Here is a 24,593-nt window from a genome sequence, read left to right as displayed (position 1 = left end):
TCAGTCCACCCCAAAAGCCCGGGATCCTCACCCGACCCAACAGCGACAAGCCCTGCTTTTCCCAGCTTGCCTGCCAGAGCTCGAGTCAAGTAACTGACCAGAGTTTCTGACCACTGCGCCTGAGAACCCTTGGCAGACCCGGGATGGACTTTAGGGGCTCCTGGACCCCTGAGATGAACTTGGAAGGAGTCCTGGCCTAATGGCTAAACACAGAGACTCCAGGTCTGTCACCCTCCCTTTGTCACCGCCTACCTGTGCGATGGTGGGAAAAGTAGTAACTCCCTCCAGTTCTCATTTTCCCATCTGTCTAATGGGATCATCCAGGACCTTCCTGTCTGCATTGTTGTGAAGACTGAGTTATCTGCTTAGAGAGCACTCAAGACAGAGCCTGACACGGACTAAGTGCTCTGTGGGTGCTACTTGTTACCAGGCCTGAGTCTCAGTTGACCTGTCTGAGGGACGTGGCATAGACCAAACCAGACAGTCTGAATCTGAGGGTCCAGCGAACCCCCTGCAATTGCACACAAAATTGCATGTGTTTACATACAGCTTTTGTCAGGTTCCCCAATGAGTGCCCCCAAAAGGTGAGAGAAGCACAAAAAAAGAGACAAAGAGACATCTCTCTCTACAGCAAGAGGTCTCAATTCACATCCCTCTCTGCTTATGCCCCTCCCTGCGCCCCAGTGGCTTCCCATGTAACATCCACGCTCCTCACGTGGTCTGCAAAGTCCCTCTCCATCTGCCAGCCCACCAGCCTGACCTGGAGGGGACCCAGGCTCACTCACTCACTTTCCGCACACCCCACCCGCAGCCTTCTCTCTGCTCATCAAACACACCAAATTTTGTCTTCCTCAGGGATCTTTTACATTTTTTTTCTCCTTTCTTTCTAACTCAAAAGACCCCTAATTACAGGGGTGTTCACCATCATTCCACTGCACACCCCACCTCACCCCACTCAGAGTCTCTTTAAGGAATATCCTGTTTTAGAGTCTTCACAGCACTTAACACCATTCATTGGTTCATTTCAACATGTTTATTTCAACATAATGCTACTCGTTCATTTCAACACGACCTTCCTGGGTGTAAGTGCCAGGTGCTCTTCTAGGCACAGACAGCGGTAAACAAGACAAAGTCCCTGCCTTCACGGGGCTCACACGCTGAGCCTCTTAACTATTCGTTGATTTGCTGGTCTGTTGTCTTCCTCCCCCACTCGACCCCCAGCTAAAATGTTTGCTCTGTGAGAGCAAGGAGCATTTCTGTCTCCTTCCCTCTGATGGTAGGCGCTTTTTAAAATGTTAAAATGTATCCTAAAGAGGATCTTCACATAGTCTCAAAGTGTTATCCCACCCATTACTTGGTAATTACAATAGGGAGAAGGCACCTTTATAGTGGGGAGACCTGGGGCACACCGCCCCAACCGGGGAATCGAACTCGGGATCACTAACAACGAGGCAACTGACATCGTGTGCCTCCCAACTGGACACGCTCCCAGCACGGAAGGACAGGATGGCACCTGTGCACTATGATTGCCCAAAAGCATCCATCTAATCATGAGGAAATATCAGGCAAACCCAAACTGAGCGACACTCTACCAAACTCTTGACCTGTTCGTTAAAAAAATATCAATATCATAAAAGAAAAAAAGAGGACTGTTCCAGATGCAAGGAGACTGAAGAGACATTATGACCAAATGCAGCGTGGACTCTGAATTGAATCCTGGATTTCTAGAAGAAAAAGAAAAAAAAACACTGCCATAAAAGACATTGTTGGAATGATTATGGAAGTTTGAATATGTATATTTGATAATAGTAGTCTACCTTAAGTTCCCTGAATTGAATCATTGTACTGTGGTTGTTTACGAGAATGTGCCTCTTATGAGGGGGGTGAAGCATGTTGAAACCTTTATCAGAGCGTCTTGATGTCTGGAACTAACTCTCAGATGGTTCACCCAAAATTACAGACGCACACAAACCTGTGAGAGAGAAAGCAAGCAAGTGTGGCAAATAATAAAAATTGGTGCCTCCAGCTGTACTGCGTGGGGTTTCATTATACTATGTTGTTGCAACTTTTCCGTAGGTTTGAAAAATTTCAAACTAAAAGGTTGAGGGAGGGAGAATGAATCAAGGATGCTTACTCTATAAAGGTGGGCTATGAGGGCCCGCCCCGTGGTGCAGCGGTTAAGTGCACATGATCCGCTTCTCGGGGCCCCGGGGTTCCCCGGGTCGGATCCTGGGTGCAGACATGGCACCGCTTGGCAAGCCATGCTGTGGCAGGCGTCCCACATATAAAGTAGAGGAAGATGGTCACAGATGGTAGCTCAGGGCCAGTCTTCCTCAGCAAACAGAGGAGGACTGGCAGCTGTTAGCTCAGAGCTAATCTTCCTCAAAAAGAAAAAAAGAGGAAAAAAAAAAGCTGCGCTAAGGTTGTACTTCAGGGCATCCCTGTGCAAAATTGTATTTGGGGGGTGGATTTTCCTGGGAAGCGGCCGCTGCTTTCATCAGATTCTCCATTAAGCCTAAGACCCAGGAAGGGTCGACAGACAGACAGACAGGAGACCTTCTCTTTTGAGGGCATCTCACCTGGGGACCACAGACTTTTAATAAGACAGTCTAGGATCCTCTGAGGTTGTCCACAAAAATCTTGGACGTCCATGAACACTTCAGGGGAGCAGATTCACAGCTTGGAAGAAAATTCTGAAGGGGGGACCCCCACATCATATACCAACTCTTGGTGCATACAAGTGATGTTAAAGTGGGGCGTTCAAGATGGCCCAGAGGGAGGCCAGAAAAAATATAGGAACTTGGTTTCTCCTATTGATTTTTATCTAGTCCTTTTAATTTCTGGATTTTTCCGGGGGTGTAAATTTAGAAGGTAAATAAAATAACAGTAGAGGAAAAAAATATACATATAAATATAATTGGTAAATAAACATACCCCGTGGTGCATGCATGAAAAATTTTTTATTGGATGCCATGGGGATTATGAGATGATTTGGGAAACTTGAAGATTTAAAATGTGAATATTTGATAACATTAAGGAAGTATGATTACTTTTTAGGTATAATATTGTATTGTTATGCTTTCAAAATAATCTTATTTGTTGAGAGTTGTATACTGAAATATTTATGGCTGAAATGATACTATCGCTGGGATGTGTTCTGGGGAATCTGGCAGATGTGGGAGGAGTGATGAGAACAGAAATGAAACAAGATTGGCCACGTGTCAATAATAGGGGAAGCTGATCGATGCGTATGTGAGGATTTACTAAACTATCTTCTCTACTTTTGTGTATGTATTAATCTGCTCAGGTTGCCATAACAAAATATGCCCCGTGGTGCAGTGGTTAAGTCCCGTGTGCTCCCCTTCAGGAGCCTGGGTTCACGGGTTCAGATTCTGGGCACAGACCTACACCACTTGTCGGCCAAGCTGTGACAGCCACCCACATACAAAATAGAGGAAGACTGGCACAGATGTTAGCTCGGGGCTAATCTTCCTCAAGCAAAAAAAAAAAAAAAAAGAGGAAGATTGGCAACAAGTGTTAGCTCAGAGTGAATCTTCCTCACCAAAAAAAAAAAAAAAAAAGATATTTTAAGACTCATCCTGATTCTCCAGCATGGGACCCAGAAGGCTGCATTTTTAACATGCTCGGCAAGCTCCTTCTGATGGCCCTTGGACCACCATCAGCCCACTCCACTCCCAACCTTGGAGAAACAATGCCAAGGACTGAGAGCCGGGAAGTAAGACTCAACACGGTCCCACCGAGAGCAGGAGGTTGGCAGACTCTGGGGGTCCCAGCCGTGCTTCATGTAAACCTGCACTCTGCTATTTGAAGGAGGTCCCAGTCACCTCATCATTTCATCCATAAATACCCCAGGATGTATCTTAAAAATGAGGACTTTTTAAAACATCACTATAACACTATTATCACACTTAAAATTTTTTTTTGAATAATTCCTACTATCACTTGATCAAACTGATGTGATGCCTGGTAATTTTGAAAGCGTGAGAACTTCTACTCATGCTGAAGAGTTTCGGGTCGAATTCGTGGTGGAAAATCAGGCCGACGACAAACGACAATTGTTCAATTTCATAAAAACAAAAAGCTATCCAAGAAAAGAGACCTCATCATAGCATACTTTAAGGTTGAGCCGGGGACAGGATTTTACTCAGTCATAATAACACAGACATGAATATTGATCTAATAGCAAATGGGGGGTGTGATTCTCCAGTGAGCAAGGGGAGGGGAGGGTGTTTGAGAGGGGAGCGTGCAAGAAACTCAGCCTTCACCTTCCACAGCGGAAGTCAATGGATAATGTGAAAATAGAAAAAAAGAAGTAGAAATGTAAACATGTTATCTAGAATCCTGGGGGTAAAATACCCAAAGAAACAGCTACAAGAGTTCAGTGGTTTGATATAAATAAAAACTAAATTTAAAAAATAATAATTGAGGGTCTGGCCTGGTGGTGTAGTGGTTAAGTTCGCACACTCTGCTTCCGCAGCCCAGGGTTCACAGGTTGGGATCCCAGGCACGGACCTACACACTGCTCAACCCACGCTGTGGCGGCTTCCCATATACAAAGTAGGGGAAGATTGGCACAGGTGTTAGCTCAGGGCCAATCTTCCTCAGCAAAAAAAAATTAATAATAATAATAATTGATATAGAATGCATCAAGGGCCCTTAGGCGGGAGTCCTTGAGCCACAGGGTTGTGTGTTTGTGTGTATTTTATTCAAGGAAGTGGGGTGCTGGACTCTGGAAAGCGAAGGACCCTCTGAGATGAAGGAATGGGGGGCAAGGGGTGGGTAGGGCCATCAGGATTTGTGAACGCCGGGGCACATGCTCAGGGGGCTTTCATCTCCACAAGGAAGCTGAGGACCCCCCCTACACACACACACATACCCAGGGGAGGCCAAAGACTGGTATCCCGGTAGAAAACAGGACACATTCAAATGCAGTCATTTGAGGAGTTTAATTAAGGGGCTACTTACAAAGGTCTGGGCAAGGTGCAGAGAAAGCCCAAACGATAGTACAGTGCCCTGGGGCAGGTAACCGAGGGGGGCTCTTGCCTCCCCAGGCTGGGACCTGTGACGAGAGGGAACGGGACCAGGACCCAGACATACAGAAGGCTCCGTGAGGGGCCTGGGCAGGAGCTGTGAGCTCTGTGGTGTGGTGGGATAAACGTACCAATGGCTTGACCTCTCTCTCCCCTCGATTCTTCCCATCTCTTGGGATGAGGTGGAGGCAAGCATTGGCTGATCCCAACAGGAAGCCAGAGCCTGTTGATGCCACCTGTACGGGTCAGCATCCTGGACAGAGAGAGCTGGGAAGAGATGGGCAAAAGCGGATCTGGAGGGGCAGACGGAAGCTACCCACAGCAAGAGCACAGGGACCCGACGCTGTCAGTGTGTCAATTTTCTGAATGTCATTTTTTTAAGGGGAGAATGGTGATGCCCATACTTGGCTCCCGGAACCTCTCCCCTGCTGACCCCTTATCCCCTCCCCGCCCCTCCTCAAGTTTTTCTCTTCACCACCTTTACTCCACCTTCTCTACTTCCCTCAGGGATTCCTGGAAACAGCCAAGGGCCACACTGGACCGGAGAATACAAACGTGACTAAGCAGCATTGGAAAAGATGCTCCGCTCAGAGAACCTGGAAAGTGGGAATGAAAAGACCCTCAGGTGCTCAAGAAAGCTTGTAACCTGGGGAAGTTAGGGTCTGGCCATCATCTTTTTTTTTGGGGGGGGTACCTTTTGGTATCTTCTTTTTTGGTACCCATTTTGCCCACTCCACGCCACCTCAGGCAACCACCATCTATTCTCTATATCCATGAGCTCAGTTTTTTGGTTTTTTGTTTTTTGGGTTCCACATATAAGTGAAATCATATGGTACTTGTCTCTCTCTGTCTGACTTACTTCACTAAGCATAATGCCCTCAAGGTTCATCCACGTTGTCGCAAATGGCAGGATTGCCTTCTTTTTTATGGCTATGCCACATTTTCTTCATCCCTTGATGGACACTTAGGTTGCTTCCATATCCTGGCGATTGTAAATAATGCTGCAGGGAACATGGGGGTGCAGGTAATCTTTTCAAATTAGTGTTATTTTCTTTGGACAAATACCCAGAAGTGGAAAAGCTAGATCATAATATAGTTCTATTTTTAATTTTTTGAGGAACCTCCGTACTGTTTTCCGTAGTGGCTGCACGAATTTACATTCCCACTAACAGTGCACAAGGATTCCCGTTTCTCCACATCCTCAGCAACACTTGTTACGTCTCGTCTTTTTCATAACAGACTTTCTAACAGGTGTGAGGTGACATCTCATTGTGGTTTTGATTTGCATTTCCCAGATGATTAGCGATGTTGAGCACCTTTTCATGGACCTGTTGGACATTTGTATGTCTTCTTTGGCAAAATGTTTATTCAGATCCTCTGCCCTTTTTTTTTTTTTTTTTTTGAGGAAGACTGGCCCTGAGCTAACATCCATGCCCATCTTCCTCTACTTTATATGTGGGACACCTGCCACAGCATGGCTTGACAAGCAGTGCATAGGTCCACACTCACGATCCAAACCCAAGAACCCCAGGCTGCCAAAGCGGAACGTGTGAACTTAACCACTGCGCCACCAGGCCAGACCCTCTGCCTATTTTTTAATCAGATTGTTTGAGGGTTTTTTGCAGTTGAGTTGTACGAGTTCTTTATATATTTGAGATATTAACCCCTTATCAGATATATGGTTTGCAAACATTTTCTCCCATTCAGCAGGTTGCCGTTTCACTTTGTCGATGGTTTCCTTTGTTGTGCAGAAGCTTTTTAGTTTGATGTGGCCTTCTTCTTAAAGAGAATACGTCTGGGCAATTGGAAAGTCTCATGTGTTTTTTTCTGCTTTGGGTAATGGCAGGCTGAATTCTTCACATCAACCCTCCCTCTGAACACATTGGAAATGCTGGATAATTTCTTTTTTTATCTCAAGAGCATTGATGAGAAAACAGTTTGACAGTTTCTTACAACACCAAACAGGCAATTACTACATGACCCAGAAATGGCACTTGGGACATTTTCCCAGAGAAACAAAAATACACATTCACACATTAAACTGGTACATGAGTGTTCACAGCAGCTTGATTCAAATAACCAAAAACTGACAACAAGCCAGATGTCTTTCAACAGGCAAATGGCTCAACAGACGGTGGTACGCCCATGCCATGGACCACAACTCAGCAATAAAAAGGAATGGAGTACTGGCACGTACAGCAACTTGGATGAATTTCTGAGAATCACGCCGTGTGAAAAAAAGCCAGTCCCCAAAGGTGATTTGCTGTATCATTCTATTTCTGTAACATTCTTGAAATGACAAAAATCATAGAAGTGGAGAACAGAATATGTTGCCAGGGATTAAGGAGGCAGAAGGAGCCAGGAGGGAAGTGAATGTGTCTATCAAAGGGCAACACGAGCGACCCTTGGGCTAATGGAAACGTCCCGTACCTTCGTGGTGGTGGTACAGACACAGCCTACATGTTACAACATTGCACAGAAACTCACACACACACAAACGAGTCCAAGAAAATGCAAAATCTGAACAGCATCGACGCATTGTATCAACGTCTCCATCCTGCTTGCGGTATTATATTGTAGTTTTGTAAGACATCGTTTAGGGAAACTGAGTCAAAAGTACACAGGATCTCTCTATTATTTCTTATGACCCCATGTGACTCTAGAGTCATCTCAAAATAAAAGAGTTTACTTTTCAGAAATACACTGTTGAGATGAAAACACAGAGGAGGTAAAAACCTGCAGAGTTTACAGTATAAACAGAGAGGCAAGAAGAATATACAGAAGGAGCTTGTGCCCTGAGAGGGTTTTCTGGGAGTATGACTGGGTTTCATGTTGTAGCCTTCAAGGTCAAGGGTCAGGGCCTGGCCAAGACAGGAAGCGGAAGGGAAGACCTTATCCATACTAAGCTGGGACCCCAAAGGGTGAGCCAGTTGTAAACCTACCCCAAATCTAACTCTGGAGCAGCAGCCTTGACCCTGAGTATAAGAGGAGAAGGAACATTCTTCAAGTCCCTGAGAAGTTGTGGCCTCAGAATGACCCAGGAACACACTGACACCCCTGGGAGACAGACAACAGAGTGAGTCAAGGCACATCACGGCAGAACTGGGTCTGAGGTGGCTCTGACTGGAAGTGTCACCAGGGATCCCTGCCAAAGCAAACGAAGCCTCTGGTGGTGGCACATCCACGTCAGGGCGAGGGGAGATCCCACAGTCAAATGGAAAGGTCAACCATCGTCAATCAGAGATAATCAGGTCACAAGGAACCAAGACGACACCAACAAGAGCTCAGAGAACAGAACAGGTGTGCTCAGACTTCGGGTGCTGGAGAGATCGGACAAATGATTTTAAAGGAGTTATGCTTACCATGTTGAAATAAAGACACGCAAACTTGAGAACATCTGCTGAGAACAGGAAACTATAAAGGTCAGTCTTTATATGGCTTGGCCAGCCAGCCCCCGGCGGCATAGTGGTTAAGTTCACGCACTCTGCTTTGGCAGCCGGGGGTTTGCAGGTTCAGATCCTGGGAACAGACCTAGCACTGCTTGACAAGCCATGCTGTGGCAATGTCCCACATAAAACAGAGGAAGATGGGCACGGATGTTGGCTCAGGGCCAGTCTTCCTCAGCAAAATGAGGAGGATTGGCAGCAGATGTTAGCTCAGGGCTAATCTTCCTCAAAAAAAAAAAAGTAATTTCAGACTACAAAATTGAGAGAGTTTATCACCAGCAAACCCTCATTAAAGAAAATTATAAAGGATATAATCTGGGCAGAATGCAAGTATGATCTCAGATAGAAGGTCTGAGATGCAAGAAAGAATGTAAAATAAAGAAAGTGGTAAACATACACAAAAATATATATAAGACAATACTTTCATTTAAAATAGCAATGTTAGTATCTAGAGGGGTTAAAATAAAATAGAAGACAGTAACATATCTCGGGGACAAATTAAGTGGAGTTAAAGTATTCTAAGGTCCTTATATTATCAGGAGTGGATGAAGAATTAAAATATTGACTTCAATATTTCAACCGTGCATGTATAATTTATAGGATAACCACTGGAAGAACATATAACCTGCAACTCATGTTGGGTGGGGGGCATTTAGTGATTAAAAACACAACCCAGTTAAACAAACAAACTAAAGAGGCCAGAAACATAGGCCAGATGAGACAAATAAAAAGTACAATATAAAACGGTAGATTTAACCTCAAACATGAATATTAGTAATTACATTAAATGTAAGTGGATAAATACTTTAGGAAAAAGACAAAGACCGTCAGACCAAAAATTTTATACAAGACAGCTCACTGGGTACATCTCAATATATAAATGATTGAGATTTTCTTTTTTAAAAACTGTTTCTCTTGAAATAATTTTAGATTACAGAAAAGCTGAAGAGAGAGTACAGAGTTCCCACGTATATGCACCCAGCTTCCCCTAATTTTGTTATAAATTAACATTGACATAGTACCACTAATGAAACTATAAACTTTATTCAGGTTTCACCAATTTTGCCACTAATGTCCTTTTTCTGTTGCACAGTCCAATCCAGGAGACCACATAGTATTTTATTTTCATCTCTCCTTTGACTCCTCAACCTGTGAGAGTTTCTTGGTCCTTCCTTGTTTTTCATGACCTTGACACTTTTGAAGAGTACTGGTCAGGTATTTTTGTAGAATGCCTCTCAAATTGGGTTTGTCTGATGTTTTCTCATAATTAGACTGTAGTTATGGATTTAGAGGGAAAATATCACAGAGCAAAGGTACCACCCCCATCTGTCCTATTAGGGTAGATGATATCCGTGCTGACATCATGGGACACGTCAACCTCGATCACCTGGTTAAGGTGGTGTCTGCCGGGTCACTCCGCTCTAAAGTTACTATTTTTCCCCTTTCCATGCTCTATTCTTAGAAGTAAGTCTTTTTAAAAAGAATACTGAAATAATAGTATGACTCTAACAAAAATATTGGGATTTTGGTACTTTAAAATATAAAGATGTGAGGCCAGCTCCGTGGCCAAGTGGTTAAGTTCGCGTGCTCCGCTGCAGCGGCCCAGGGTTCGGATCCTGGGCGCGGACATGACATGGCACCGCTCGTCAGGCCACGTTGAGGCAGCGTCCCACATACCACAACTAGAAGGACCTGCAACTAAGATATACAACTGTGTACAGGGCGTGGGGGAGGGGGAGTGTTGGGAAATAAAGCAGAAAAGAAAAAAAGATTGGCAACAGTTGTTAGTCCAGGAGCCAATCCTTAAAAAAAATTTAAAAAAAGGAAGATTGGCAACAGTTGTTAGCCCAGGTGCCAATCTAAAAAATATATATATAAAGATGTCTCAAAATACGAGAATGCTGAAAAGCTGTGTGGTAATCACCACCAGAGTTCCCACACACCTCTTCTCCTCTAGTTTCCCCCATTTCTATCCTCGTCTACTTGATTTTTGCTCCGTCAAGAAGTTCTGGGTGGTTGCAGTGAGCAAGAAGGTGGTTCAAGACGAGTTTCTGGAAAAACTGAGTAACAGTTTCTCAGACTAAGAGCGTCAGCGTTGTGCAGGAGACAGAGCCCTCGGCTGGAGCAGGCCCCCACCCCAACCCTCCCCAATTCTGTTCTAGTTTTGATCTCATTCATTTATCCCCAAAAAAAGTTCCCTGAGTGCCCGACCCAGTATGCAGCAGCGCTGGGGACACAGATGTGATCAAGACACTCCTGGCCCTGCTTTCATGGGAATTCTGGTCCTGTCGGGAAGAAGGACCCATTCCCACACAAAGACCACCCAGAGTGGCCAGGGCTGGGCTGCAGGAGCCCAGAGCAGGTCTGGGAGGGCTTCCTGGAGGAGGGAATGTCTGAGCTAAGATTTGAGGGAGCAGTAGGAGTTAGTGAGTAGGAATGCTTCAAGCAGGGGGAGTAGTATATGCAATGACCCAGAATGGAGAGGAAGCCCTGAGTGTTTTCTAAAGCTCAGGTGTGCCCATGGCCCTCTCCTGCTTACGAACCTTCCTTGGCTCCCCAGTGCCCTTCTTAGCACACAGTACAAAGTCCTTAGCTTGGCATTCATACATTCATTCAACAAACATTTACCTACTCTGTGCTCTCTGATGGTTGAGTGGGAGTTACCAGGCTCTATACTGGGCCACACTGGGGACCCAGTGGTGACTGAGAAGGCCCAGCACTGCCCTTGGCACATGAGAATCACGAGTGTGTCGTGTGTGTGTCTGTTCCATGAGGGAGCCTGGTGGGACCATTCCAGAGCAGCGATGACAGAGTCAGACCAACAGACTTGGGCTCTCCCTTGACTCTGGGCTCACCAACCTTCTCTCCCTGAGCCTCAGTTCCTTCCCCTGGAAAATGGGCTGAATAACAGTACTGCTGTACGGGGTTTATTCAAACACACACATGATCCTAGAGCCCAAGCTTCCCTGAGTTTCTGAAGTCCATATATTTGCTGTCATTCCTCCTTACTCTTCAAGAAAAAAATGTAAAAATCTACATAATTGCTAATATTTGTCGAGTACCTGCTAATTGTCAGACATTTTTCTAAGTGCCTACTAACTCCTTTTTTTTTTTTTTTTTTGGTGAGGAAGATTGGCCCTGAGCTAACATTTATGCCAATCGCCTGCCATTCCTTCTCACTCTTCAAGAAAAAAGGTAAAGATCTACATAATTGCTAATATTTGTTGAGTACCTGCTAATTGTCAGACATTGTTCTAAGTGCCTACTAACTCCCTTTTTTTTTTTTTTTGGTGAGGAAGATTGGCCCTGAGCTAACATTTATGCCAATCTTCCTCTATTTTATGTGGGGGCGCCGCCACAGCATGGCTTGACCAGTGGTGCTGGGTCCACGCCGGGGATCTGAACCCGAAAACCCGGGGCTACCAGCGCAGGAGCGCATGAACTTAACCACTATGCCACCCGGCCGGCCCCTATTAGCTCCTTTAATCCTCATAACATCTCTAAAAGGTGGGTGCCTTTCTTTTTCCCGTTGGAGGCACAGCCAGGTTGAAGAACTTGGCACAGCGCTCACAATAAGGAGAAGAGCCGGGATTCAAACCTGTGACTCTGGAGCTCCTGCTCCGTCGTGTGGACTCTCGGTGAAGACGCTGGCTCTGGGGAACTGCGAGGATCCATTGCCTTCACTGACACAGCATTACCCTTCATGACGGGCCAAGCCTGGGAATACAGCAGAGATGTTAGCTGGGCACGGCCCCGGGAGGCTCGTGGTCAGTAAGCTGGTGCACAAACAGGGTAATTACAGAACAAGGAAATAAACAAGGGCGAGGCAGAGAGGACTGGGGTGCGGGAGTGAGCTCCATGGAGAGCATGGCCATGGAAGGCTGATCTGGGCTTGGACCAACACCTGGATCCTCCTAAGGAGCCAGCCTTACAAAAAAAAAAAATCAGAGAGAAGGGAAGTTCAGGGAAGGGGAAACGGCAAGTGCAAAGGCCCCGGGGCACATTCGAGGGTCAGAAAGGAGGCCTGGATGGCTAGAGAGGAGTGAGAGATTCAGGAGAGGGTGATAGGAGATGAGGTTGGAGAGATCCCAGTGGGGATGAGGGGGAGTGTGGACGCAGCAGTTAGGGACCTGTAGGCCGTGGCTATGTTTTTGGACCTTATTCTGAGGCTCACGGAGAATCAGAGAAGGTTTTAAGCAGGAGTGACACGATCTGATTTACATTTTAGAAATCTCTGCTGCTAGGTAATATTCAACATCCAATCACTGTTCTCCACTTCCTCTCTGCCCACCCCCGGCCCAGCCCCATCGCCTCTCGCAGGGACCATACTGGGCTCCTGGCTTCTGCCCTCAACTGCCACAGTCTTTCCCCCACCCAGCAGCCAGAGGGACACCATTAGATCTTGAGTCAAGTCACGCCCCTCCTCTGCTCAGAACCGTCCCTTGGCTCCCACCTCACTCAGAGCACAAGCCAGAGTCCCTACAGTGGCCCACAGGGTCCTGCATTCACTCTCACCTCCATTGCCTCTCACCTCCTCCCGCTCTCCTTCTCAATCTACTCAAGCCATGATGTTCCTTGAACACACCAGCGTCACTCCAACCTCAGGGCCTTTGCACTGGCTCTTCCCTCTGTCTGGGACCCTTCCTCCACCTATCTACAAGGCTCCCTCTCTCACCTCCTTTATGACTTTTCTCAAATGTCACCTCCTCCGAGAGGCCTTCCCTGATTGCTCTCTATGTTCCTACCCCATTAATTTCTTTCTCTATAGTGCATAGCCCTACCTGACATACTGTATTTCATTTGTCCATCTTATTTTCTATCTGCCTAAAATTTCAGCTGCGTGAGGGCAGGGATTTTAGTATATTTTATTTATCACTGTCTCTTCGGCACCTAGAACATTGCCAGACACATGTCACGTCTTCAGTAAATATTTGTTGACTGATTGAGCAAATATTCTTCCATCCATCTGTGCCCCGCAGTCTCCATCTCTCTGCCTAGTACTCTCCCACGAATCCTTTAATGAAGGAATAAAATTAAAAATCCTAGGGGCCAGCCCCATGGCCGAGTGGTTAAAGGTCCGTGTGCTCCACTTCGGCAGCCTGGCTTCACCGGTTCAGATCCTGGATGCGGACCTACGTACCACTCATCAAGCTGTGCTGTGGTAAGCGTCCCACATATAAAGTAGAGGAAGATGGGCACAGATGTTAGCTCACGAAAGTCTTCCTAGGCAAAAAGAGGAGGATTGGTGGCAGATGTTAGTTCAGGGCTAATCTTCCTCACCAAAAAAGAAAAAAATTAAAAATCCTAGCTAAAGCTCACTATGAACCTATTCTAATGACCCTACCTGTGTTGTCAGCTGTCATCCTCAAAACAGTGCCATAGTAGAGGGTCTGCAATGATCTTTTTTTGTGACAAGGAAGAAACAGAAGCCCAGAGAGGTGACATCACTTGCTCAGAGCCACACAGCTGGAAGTGGCAGCGCCAAGATTTCACCCTGTGTGATTTTCTCTGGCTGCGGCGGCCACTCTCCGAACCATCACGCTAAGTATCGTGTTATTCTTGTTTTGGTTCTCATTTCCATCTCTCTCTCCTGGAGCCTCTGTCTCCTTCGACGGTTGTGAGCGGGTCCCTCTCCTCTCTCTGCAGAACTGGATTTGAATCGAGTCTAACTGGATGACATCCACGAGAGGTGTCACCTCGCTGGGCCTCAGTTTCCTGCTCTGTAAAATGGGGACAACCTCATCAGGTTGTCGTGAGGGTTTCATGAGATCCTCACACAGGCCAGCACCCAACAAACAGAGACAGCAAGGACAATGATCGTGACCTCCTCGGTCCTGGGGGGGGGGGTGTCTCTCTGTCCCTGGTCTTCATCGCTCCTCTCTTGATCTCTGCACAAGTGTGTCCCTCAGTCCCTCTGGGAGCCCTTGTCGCCTCTCTCTGTGTCTCTCCCGCTCCTTCTCAGGGTTTCTCTCCCCCTGACTCGCCCTTGCCCTTCCCCAGCCCTCCAGGGACCCCCCAGGAGCTGTTTTCTGCCCGGCGTCAGGCTGAGGGGGAAATTCACAAGTAAACAGGGCAGCGGAGGAGGCAGGGCAGCAGAGGGGTCTGGCCCCGGGTGGGGGTGGGGGTCGGGGTCGTGATCCAGTAAACACGCGGCTGATGAATTTCTCATCAGTATCCTGGGAGACTTTCCCCGAGTCCACAGCCTCAACCACACCAGGGAAGAAGGCTCATCGGAAGAGGGCCCTCCTTCAGTGATCCGTCCAATTAAACACCATGGGGGGGGGGGGGGTGCAGGAAGGGCAGCCGTAGCCCCAGTAACAGAGTCCTAGAAGAAAACAAGTGGGGGGAAAAATACATCATAGTAATAATAAAACAGACTCTGGAGTAACAGAATCTGAGGGTTCCCGAACAATACGTGTGATTGTTAACGGCCCCTCGAAACGACCGCCTCCCCTCGGTCACGCCCACCCATCCCGCAGATGCCACGGTGGCAGGACGGGCGCTGGGTCCCCTGCTGCACACGGGGCACTCACCTCCAGAGCTAAAGGTCTCAGCTGTCACTCTGTGGAAGGCACGCAATGCAGGGACCCCCACACTGGCCCCGGTTCCCCCCTCCGGGAGGCTGGCTCTCCATGCAGCCAGACCCCCATCTCTTCTGCCTTCGAGAATGTCCATCGATGGCCGACAGCTCTCCTCTGTTCTCCCTGTGAAAACCGATGTGGCTCAGATGGCCCATCCTTCCTGGTTTCCCGTCCCTCTCTGTCCCTACACCTGGCATGTCCCTCCACGCTCCCCTGCTTTCTGTTCCCCACTCTGGCAGGCTTTCACAGGGGGCGGGAGGATGTCCTGGGTCCGGGTCAGACAGCCCTTGTTCGGCTCCAGGCTACCACTCACTGTCCGCATGACCGCGGACAAGCCCCTCGGCCTCTCTGAGCCTCCCACTGCTCATCTGTAAGATGGGACTCTGAATAGACCGTATTTCACAGGGTCTGGAGGCATTCACAGAGACAACACACAGGCAGAGCCCTGAGCATGCTGCGGGCCCAAAGGAGGCACTCAGTAAATAAGTGCCCTTCAGATTAGTGCCCTAATTGGGTCTTAATTATCACAGCTAACATTCAATAAGCACAGCCCTCAGGCCAGGCTCTGTGCTCCACACTCTGAGTCAGGAGCTCACGTCATCCCATCTTTATTTATTTATTTTTTTTTTTGAGGAAGATTAGCCCTGAGCTAACATCTGCTGCCAATCCTCCTCTTTTTGCTGAGGAAGACTGGCCCTGAGCTCACATCCATGCCCATCTTCCTCTACTTTATATGTGGGATGACTGCCACAGCATGGTGTGCCAAGTGGTGCCATGTCCGCACCCAGGATCCGAACCGGTGAACCCCAGGCCGCCAAAGCGGAACGTGCAAATTTAACCGCTGCACCACCGGGCCGGCCCAGCCTCTCTTGACAGATGAAGAAACTGAGGCTGAGAGAGGTTAAGTAAGAAGCCACAGCCACTCGGCCAGCAGGTGGTAGAGCCAGGCTTGAATCTGTAGCTGATACTGAGAGCTGCCCGTGATGCTGGCCACTCCCTAAACCTGGGGGGGGGGGTGCGCTGAAGTCACCCCACTGCCTGACTCCGTGTCCCCAACGTCACAACAGAGAGGTCTGACTCACCTCTTCAGGGAGGTGAGCCAGCCACAGCCCGCCACCTAACCATGGATGTGCTTTTACTTATAGGTTTCCAGAAAATGTGTGGCGTGTGGGTGAACCCGGGGACCTCGGCCGGGAATGGTGGCTTTAAGAGACTGAAACTCAGATCCTTCCCGTCTGGAGGCCTTGTTCCCACATCTGTAAAATAAGAAAGCGGAGTGAGCCGGACTGGGTGACCCGGGAGACCTTGTGTCCCTCCTAGATGCCTTCATTTATTGGTTCATTCCGTTGACGGGCGTTTATTGAGGCAGGATGGGGCAGTGGTTAAGGACAAAGACTTTGGACTCAGGCAGACTCAGGTTGGAATCCCAACTCTGGCTGTCTGCTGGCTGTGTGACCATAGACAAGTCACCTAACCTCTCTGAACATGAATTGCTGCCTCTGCAAATCAGGAATAATAATAATACTTAAGTCAAGGAATCGAGGTGATTAAATGACATGAGCGCCTAGGGGCCTTGTGGGAACAGCCCCAGCCGTGCCCTCGTGGGCTCACAATCTAGAGGGAGAGACAGACCCATCCCCAGTCAGCGATGACTCAGAGTGGGCACGGCTGGAATGGGGTCGCCCAGAGAAGTCAGCTGACCCAGCCTGGGGGTCAGGAGGGCTTCCTGGAGGAGGAGGCATCAGAGCTGAGCAGTGACGGACATGGTAAGCACTCAAGACTTAGGAATCATCCGTGCAAAAGACAGTCTGTGGACATGTAGAGCAAGGGAATATTACACGGTCTGGGGAGACGGCTTAGCTCCAGCCATTCATTCATCCTGCTAACATCCCCTGCTCTGCTCTCGCATCAGTGACCAGGACAGCCCTGGCCCTGACCTCCCCGGGCTCACAGATTACCAGCGAGGACAGACATCAAACAAGCCATGATCCAAATCATTACTTCCAAAGGAAATCACAGAAAGTTGGAAAATCACATTGTAAGAAGACCTTTCCTCTGACATTCATGAATTCCTCCCTCTGTCACCTCCCAACCATGAGCCCATCCGCAGAGACAATACATTCACTCAATAAGCATTTATGAAGCTTTTTTTTTTTTTTTTTTTTTTGCTGAGGAAGATTGGCCCTGTATTAAGCTCTTTCTGAAGGCAGGACACACTGTCTGCCATCACGGAGTTCTCAACAGGCCTTGTTCCGATTTTGCTCCTTGATCAAATGGAGACAACATGAGTTGACAGGGACAGTGCCACTGCCCCGTTCAATCAATGCAACCAGAGGAGCTTCTTACAACCAATATCTCATAGGTCCCTCCTCTTATGCCTTTTGGTGGCTCCCTGTGGCTCAGAAAGCAAAGACCAAGTACATCACCAGTTCTTAACCCCGTGAGACCCAACATCTACTTTATATAATATTTTGAAATGCCCCTTTAGGGGCCCCATGGTCAAGTGGTTCAAATTCCATGTGCTCCGCTTCAGCGGCCTGGGTTCACAGGTTTGGATCCCGGGCATGGACCTACTCCACTCGTTGGCCATGCTGTGGTGGCATCCCACATACAAAATACAAGAAGATTGGCACAGACGTTAGCTCAGCAACAATATTCCTCGAGCAAAAAAAAGAGGAAGATTGGCAACAGATGTTAGCTCAGGGCCAATCTTCCTCACCAAAAAAAAAAAAGAAAAGAAAAGAAAAGAAAAAAGAAACGGCCCTTTAGTATCCTGGGTGTCGGGTGGGACACTGGAAAGTTAACAAGACGGTATCTTGGTCACGTGGATTGTCGAGACATCTGGTGTCCCTGGTCCCCGTCCACCAAATTCGGTCACACCTCCAATCGCTGTGACAAACCCAAAATGTCCCCACCATTTCCAAAACGTCCCCTGAGGGCGCCCCACTGTCTGATGGCATCCAGCCCCCGTACACCAGGACGGCTTCGTCTTGGGACTCTCACTCCGTTCTGACCAGCCCGGCCTCCTGCTGTCCCCCAAAACTTCAGGCCTCGGTGTCTTGTGCTCCTCTCCCCAGAAGCTTCTTCTTTGTGATCTCAGCTTCCGGGTCACGTCCCCCAGCCCAGCCTCGCTCAGAGCCTCCCTGTCTCTGTGTAGGTGGGTCTTTTTGGTCTATTGTTTTCTCCTTTGCTGGCTGTCACCCCGCTGGACTGGTCGCTTACGAAACAGGCACAAGGTAGCTGTGGTCACCACTGAGGTTCCAGTACCCAATGCAAGGGACCTCAGTGACCGTGTGTTGAGTGACCAAGGGGCCCAATGGAGATCGTTGGTGGAGGAAGAATTCCTGGAAGTGGCATGGGCAGGAGGCAAGGTTTTTGCGTGGTCCCAAAGGTCGGGAAGGACTGGGGACAATGTGCGGGGCCAAGACAGGGCGTTCTGAGTGAGACTGTGCCCTGCCATGGTCCTCTGTTGCTTCTAAGATCAACTCCCCGTGAATCCGGAGCCGGACCTGCATGCAAATCCCAACTCTGCCATTTCCCTACTGTGTGACCTTGAGTACATTCCTTAACCTCTCTGAGCCTCATACCCTTCTCCATAAAATAGAAATGATGGTGCCCACCTCCTTGAGAGATGATGGGGTTCAAAGAGATCGTGTGGATAAAACATCGAACATGGTAGGATGCACTTGATAAATATTTGTTGAATAAGTGGCTCCTAGTTCAGGGTGTGATGAAAAGTTAGGTTTTCATCCAAAAGAGGGAGGAGGAGCTCTAGCTTTGGAGTCCCACAGATCTGGGCTAGGGCCCCAGCTTTGCCACTGGCATGCTATGTGACTCTGGGCCAATGAAGTTCCCTCTCTGAGCTTCCAGTGCTCACCTATAAAACGGGGGTCATAACTGTGTTTTCCACATGGAGTTTTGGGGAGGATTAAATCAGATCGTGAAGGTAATCGTGCAGCACGGCATCCAGCTCGGAGGAAGGGGCTGTTATTATTATTTGGAGCGGCTCTGGGGTGTAGGGAGAGAGCAAGCCCCCGGCCTTGCAGTGCGGGAGGATGGGGGCGCAGGCATTCGCCCATGTGGAGCCTTATTGAATGGATAGGGAAACTGAGGCCCAGGGAGGGGAAGGGCCTTTCCAGAGGTCACAGAGCACAGTGGAGGCAGAGCAGGGCCCAGTGACAAGGGCCATGACGTCCTTCCAGGTCTCCGTGGGAGATTAAAGTCAGTTGGGGATCATGGGTAGGGAGTGGGCCCTTTAAATCCTAAGCTCCACCTTTGCTTAGAAGGGTCTTTGGGGAGTATAAAAGGGGGGCTGCAGCTCCTCTCTGCTCCAGAAAAGCGTCTGCTGCTCCTGCCTGCTGGTCCCCAGCCCCAGCCTCTCTCCAGCCACCCAGCACCAACCCCACCTGGGTGCCATGCAGCTGCCACCCTTCGACATGTGGAAGGACTATTTCAACCTGAGCCAAGTGGTGTTGGCACTGATCCAGAGTCGGGGGCAAAGGCCAGAGGCCCAAGGGATTGGGGAGTCAAGACCGGAGCCCCCGCTGGGGCAGGATCAGGGGCTGGGAGGGCCGGGGGCCGGCAGGGGCCTGGCCACCTTGTGCAACTTCTGCAAGCACAACGGGGAGTCACGCCACGTCTACTCCTCACACCAGCTGAAGACCCCGGAGGGCGTGGTGGTGTGTCCCATCCTCCGGCACTACGTGTGTCCGCTGTGCGGGGCCACCGGCGGCCAGGCCCACACGCTCAAGTACTGCCCGCTCAACGGTGGCCAGCAGTCGCTCTACCGTCGCACTGGGCGCAATTCGGCCGGCCGCAAGGTCAAGCGCTGAGGACCGTGGGGTGCCCACCCCCCATTCCTCCAACCCCACTAGTTCGGTCCCCACCAAGTCCCTGCACCCAGCCCCACCCCCCCCGGACTCACTCAGCACTTTGGAACCTCTGTTCGCCAGAACTCTGTCCCCGCTGGATCCGGAAACAATCGAGGCTGCTGGGGAGCCAGGCCAGCACTGCCCCCCCGGGATCTCTCAGCCCTTGGGGCTCCGTCCTGGGGGTGTCTGTGGATTCTCGGAGCAGCAGGACCCTGCCACTTGCATGGCACAGCCCCGTGGCTCCTTCTGGGCCACAGCCTGGATCTTCAGTCCTTTGGGGGGCCTGCTGGTGAGCCAGCCCTGCCTGCTCTGACTTCTCAGCCCCCGGATTCCATTCCACATGGAATTCTTGGATCCTTGGACCTCGGGGACCCCATGGTGCTCTCCCAGGCCAGCCCTCAGAATTTGGAGAGAGTGAACAAGGCTGGCATGGACCCACCAGCCCAAGACCTTCACGATGGGATTCAGCCTCCAGACCCGCCTGTCCACCTTCTTCAGCCACCTGTAGACCCCTGGTGTCATCGTGGAACCGGCTGGATCGGCTAGACAGTTGCTCCCTGCTCTCAGCAGCCCACCCTTCAGGAGCTGGGGGAGGGCGGGGGCGCAGGGCAGGGGCACCAGGTCTGCACAGGCTTCTCCGGGGGTGGGGTAACCGACACCCTTCCACTCCCCCTGGTTGTTATCCCGTTTCCCGGCGCTCCTGCCCCCCAACCGCAAATCACTCCCCCAGCGAGAGGGCTGGGCGTCTCTCGCCACCTCCCACCCACCCCCCAAATCACCATCGTTTGCTAAAGGGGCGTTTTATTTCTCCCGGGTTTTTTTTTTTTTTTTTTTTCCGTACTCCAACGGGTTTAGTGCCCGGAAGGAAAGAATGGCACCTGCCTGGATTTTATTTTAAGGGGCCAAGAAGAGCCCCGGTCAGATTTTAAGTTGTTCGGTTTTTGGCTCAGGGCTGGGGGCCCGGGGGCTGAGCTCTGGGGAATAAAGAGCGTTTTTGGTTGTCTTTGAAACCGCCCTGTCTGTTTCTGTCTTCGGGCTGAACCCGCCCCCCCTCCGAGGCTGGGGGAGGGAGCCAGGTCCCGCGGGGCCCCAAAACCTGGGAAGCGGCAGGCGGGGCAGGAAGGGGTCCTGGGTCCCTCTCACGACCTGACCCCATACATCCTCCGGACACAGGTCACCTGTGGACTGGTCCCCAAGGCCCAGCCTCCACCTTGACCTAGGATTCCCTTTCTGCATCCTTCCTCGGGCTCTGTCCAGGGGCGCGCCCATCCCGCCCTGGTAGACCACAAGTCTTCCGTGAGCGGCTTATGGTGGTTCTTTTGTGCACCAGGACCCCACTGGGGAGGCGATAAAAAATCGCTGCCCCTGAGAAACGCACGTATGCACAAAATATTGCATATGGTATCAAGGCTTCTTGCATTTCATTGTTCCAGAAATATTTATGGAGCCAGGCAGTGTTCTAGGTACTGCAGGGCACAGCGGTCAGCAGAGCAGACAAGAGCCCTGCCCTCAGGGAGCTGACAATCAATCAATATATAATATAACGTCAGGTGGGCCATAAGTGCTAGGAAGGAAGAGAAGGGAGGGTAAGGGATGGGAGTGAAGGAGAGGCTGTTTTATACAAGGTGGTCAGGGAAGGCCTTTCTGTGGAGGTGACACTGGGGCAGGGTCCAAATGAACTGAGGAAAGCAGAGAACATCCGGGGAAAGAGCATTCCAGGCAGAGGAGACAGCCCGTTCAAAGGCCCTGGGGTGGGATGGAATCTGGTGCATTCAATCCGATAAGCTAGAGGCTGGCTGAGGAAGAGACATGATCAGAGAGGCTAAGAGGTGGGCAGAGAGTCCAGAATCTCGCAGACCCCACTGGGAATTTGACCTTCATGGTGCATTCTCAGACTCTGAAATCCACCATGGCCTCCCCCAACCCGTGTGCTAGTCGCACAGAGAACCAAAGACTCCGGTTAATTTTTTTTTTTTCAGGAAGATTAGCCTTGAGCTAACATCTGCTGCCAATCCTCCTCTTTTTGCTGAGGAAGACTGGCCCTGAGCTAACATCTGTGCCCATCTTCCTCTACTTTATATGTGGGATGCCTGCCACAGCATGGCTTGCCAAGCGGTGCGTAGGTCCACACCCGGGATCTGAACCAGCAAACCCGAGGCTGCCAAAGCGGAACATGTGAACTTAACCGCTGCGCCACCCTGCTGGCCCCAGAAGCCCGGTTCCTTAACTCTTCCTCTGCTCACAGGTCCTTATCCAAAAACACAGCTCTACCCATAATAGAGACCCCCAAGTTAAACCAAACAATAGGAAAAAGGGATGCCCCAACGCCAGAGCCCCTGTGATGTTGAGCCCAGCACAGGGGTGCTCTGGAGGAAGAGGGTGCTGCATTGGGCAGGAAGCTGTTGGCCTCTCAAATGGGGGAGATAGGGGACAGTTTGATAGTTTGATAAAGGGACCGACCCTGCAAAGTGCGGGCAGCAGTTCTAGAAACCAACAAGGGGTGGTCTCCTCAGGACTCAGGGGAAGCAGGACGGCTGGAGGGGGCGCCCTTGAGACCTGGAGAAGGGAGCGGGGAAGATGCTGAGGTCGGTCTGGGGTATGGAGGACGCAAAGTGCCTGGAGACACCCGAGGGGAAGCATCCAAGAGGCTGCTGGACACCTGGGTCTGGGGCTCCGAGGAGTGGGCTGGAGACAGACAATCAGTGGTTGTCAAGTTCCATTTTTCTTTTTTAATGAACTAAGCCATTTCTTCAACAGATGATTATGCAGCAGTGTAGCTGATGGGAGCTGAGGACACTAAAGGAGCCGAAGGAACAATGTCCCCTGACCTCGATGTCCTCCAGCGCCTCACACCTGCAGATCCCAGACGCCTCTGCCGAGGGCTGCCTCCCTTCAGCCTTCTCATGAGCTCCAGACCCGCCTTAGACCAACGCCCCACTCAGCCCACACTCTTCACGGAGACGCAGCATCCTGGCTGCCTCCCCGGGATGCCCAAGGGAAGGGAGCTGTCTAGGTGACACCCAGGTGTCTGGCCCAGGTCCCAGTTGGGTATATGGGGTCCGTTAGGATATGGCAAGTGTAAGCCACTCAGTGGGTGTTATGGGTCAAATGGTGTCCCCCAAAAAGATATACTGAAGTACTAACACCCAGCACTTCCGAATGTGGTCCTAGCTGGAAATAGGGTCATGGCAGATGTAACTAGCTAAGATGAGGTCATCCAGGAGGGGGTGGGCCCTTATTCCATGACTGTGTCCTTGTAAGAAGAGGGGAAGACAGCTCTGTGAAGACAGAGGCAGAGACTGGGGTGATGGTACCACAAGCTAAGGAACACCTGGGGCCACCAGAAGCTGGAAGAGGCAAGGAAGGACCCTCCCGTAGAGCCTTCAGACGGACTGTGGCCCTGCCAACAGCCTGATGGCAGGTTTCTACCTTCCAGAGCTGTGAGAGAAGGTAGTTCTGTTGTTTGAAGCCACCCCGTTTATGGTACTTGGTTGTGGCCGCCTTCAGAAATGAATACACTCGGCCCAGAGGGGAGGCATCCAGAATATGGTCGGAGCCAGGGGATTCCAGGCTGAGAGGGGAGTTGGGTCTGAATCAGATCCGGAGCTCGTGAGAAGGCTGGAGACAGGGAGCCACTGGCAGAGGTGAGGTGTAGGGAGCTCTGCAGGTGTGGGTGCACCGAGGCAGGAGGAGGCACGAGGGCTGGGCACACTCCAGCCCCACCCCCATCCCCTGTGGGACCTCCCACGAACACAGAGACAAGGGAGCCAGGTGGATGGAGACACAGGGCAGCGTCCTGGGCTCAGGGCAGGCCCACAGTGGGCAGAGTGGGCCCGGCCTGCTCAGGGGCCTGGTGAGCCCGCTCTGAGCCTTCTAGAACAGAGCAGAGGACGACACATCGGCCGCACTCCACGCAGAGGAGGGAATGCTGGAGAATGACCTCCTCCCTCAGCACCACTTTGGGCATAGACGGGGAGGGGCAGTTCCACACCCACTTGGAACCAGGGAAGGAAAATCAGGTCTGTTATAGATCGACCTAGAACCCCTCAGACTTCCGGTTATGCCCTGAAATGTACAAGCCTAAGGCTGACCCCTGACCCTCACGTCCCCACCGCAGTCACAGGTGCCTACCATTTCATGGGGCTCGGAAACTGAATTTGTGCGCCTGCGGGGTCCAGGGTCCTGGTGAGTTGCAACTATAGGCTAAAGCTGATTTCCAATGCTGACAGAATCCGGGCCATTCTGGAGAATCGTATACAAAGGAGGGGAAAGGTAACTCCACGAACTAAAGGCTTCTTATTTTTAATCCATATTGAGCATGTTGAGAGACCACTTTCCGGTTTATTTTTCTGTGTCTCTTTTTATGCATCTTTCAATTTGTCTCCTTCCTTCCTTCCTTTATCCTTTCTTTCTTCCTTCTCCCCTCTTTCCTCCCTCCCTCCGTCCCCCTCTTTCAGTCATTCTGATGAATGCAAGACTTTCTCCCAGACTCCACTCTCACCCCGTACCACTGCCTATGAAATACCCACTGGATGTCTCATCGTGTCCACAATGGAAATTGCACGCCCATCAGAAATCCTGTCAGCTCAACCCTCAAAATACATCCAGAGTCTGACCATCTCTCCCTGGCCCACCACTGCCTGA

The 24,593-nt window shown here is 50.2% G+C and overlaps 1 protein-coding gene across 1 annotated transcript; it reads left to right on the top strand.

Annotated features, from left to right (window-relative positions):
- The first annotated feature begins 19,493 nt into the window (after positions 1-19,493).
- NANOS2 (nanos C2HC-type zinc finger 2) lies at positions 19,494-19,910 on the top strand. Its single transcript, XM_014860904.2, has one exon. The coding sequence runs from the start codon at positions 19,494-19,496 to the stop codon at positions 19,908-19,910; it is 417 nt and encodes a 138-aa protein (XP_014716390.1).
- Positions 19,911-24,593: the final 4,683 nt, after the last annotated feature.

This window comes from Equus asinus, chromosome 26 (genome assembly GCF_041296235.1).
Source record: "Equus asinus isolate D_3611 breed Donkey chromosome 26, EquAss-T2T_v2, whole genome shotgun sequence".
NCBI lineage: Eukaryota > Metazoa > Chordata > Mammalia > Perissodactyla > Equidae > Equus > Equus asinus.
This window is presented reverse-complemented; position numbering and strand designations above follow the sequence as displayed.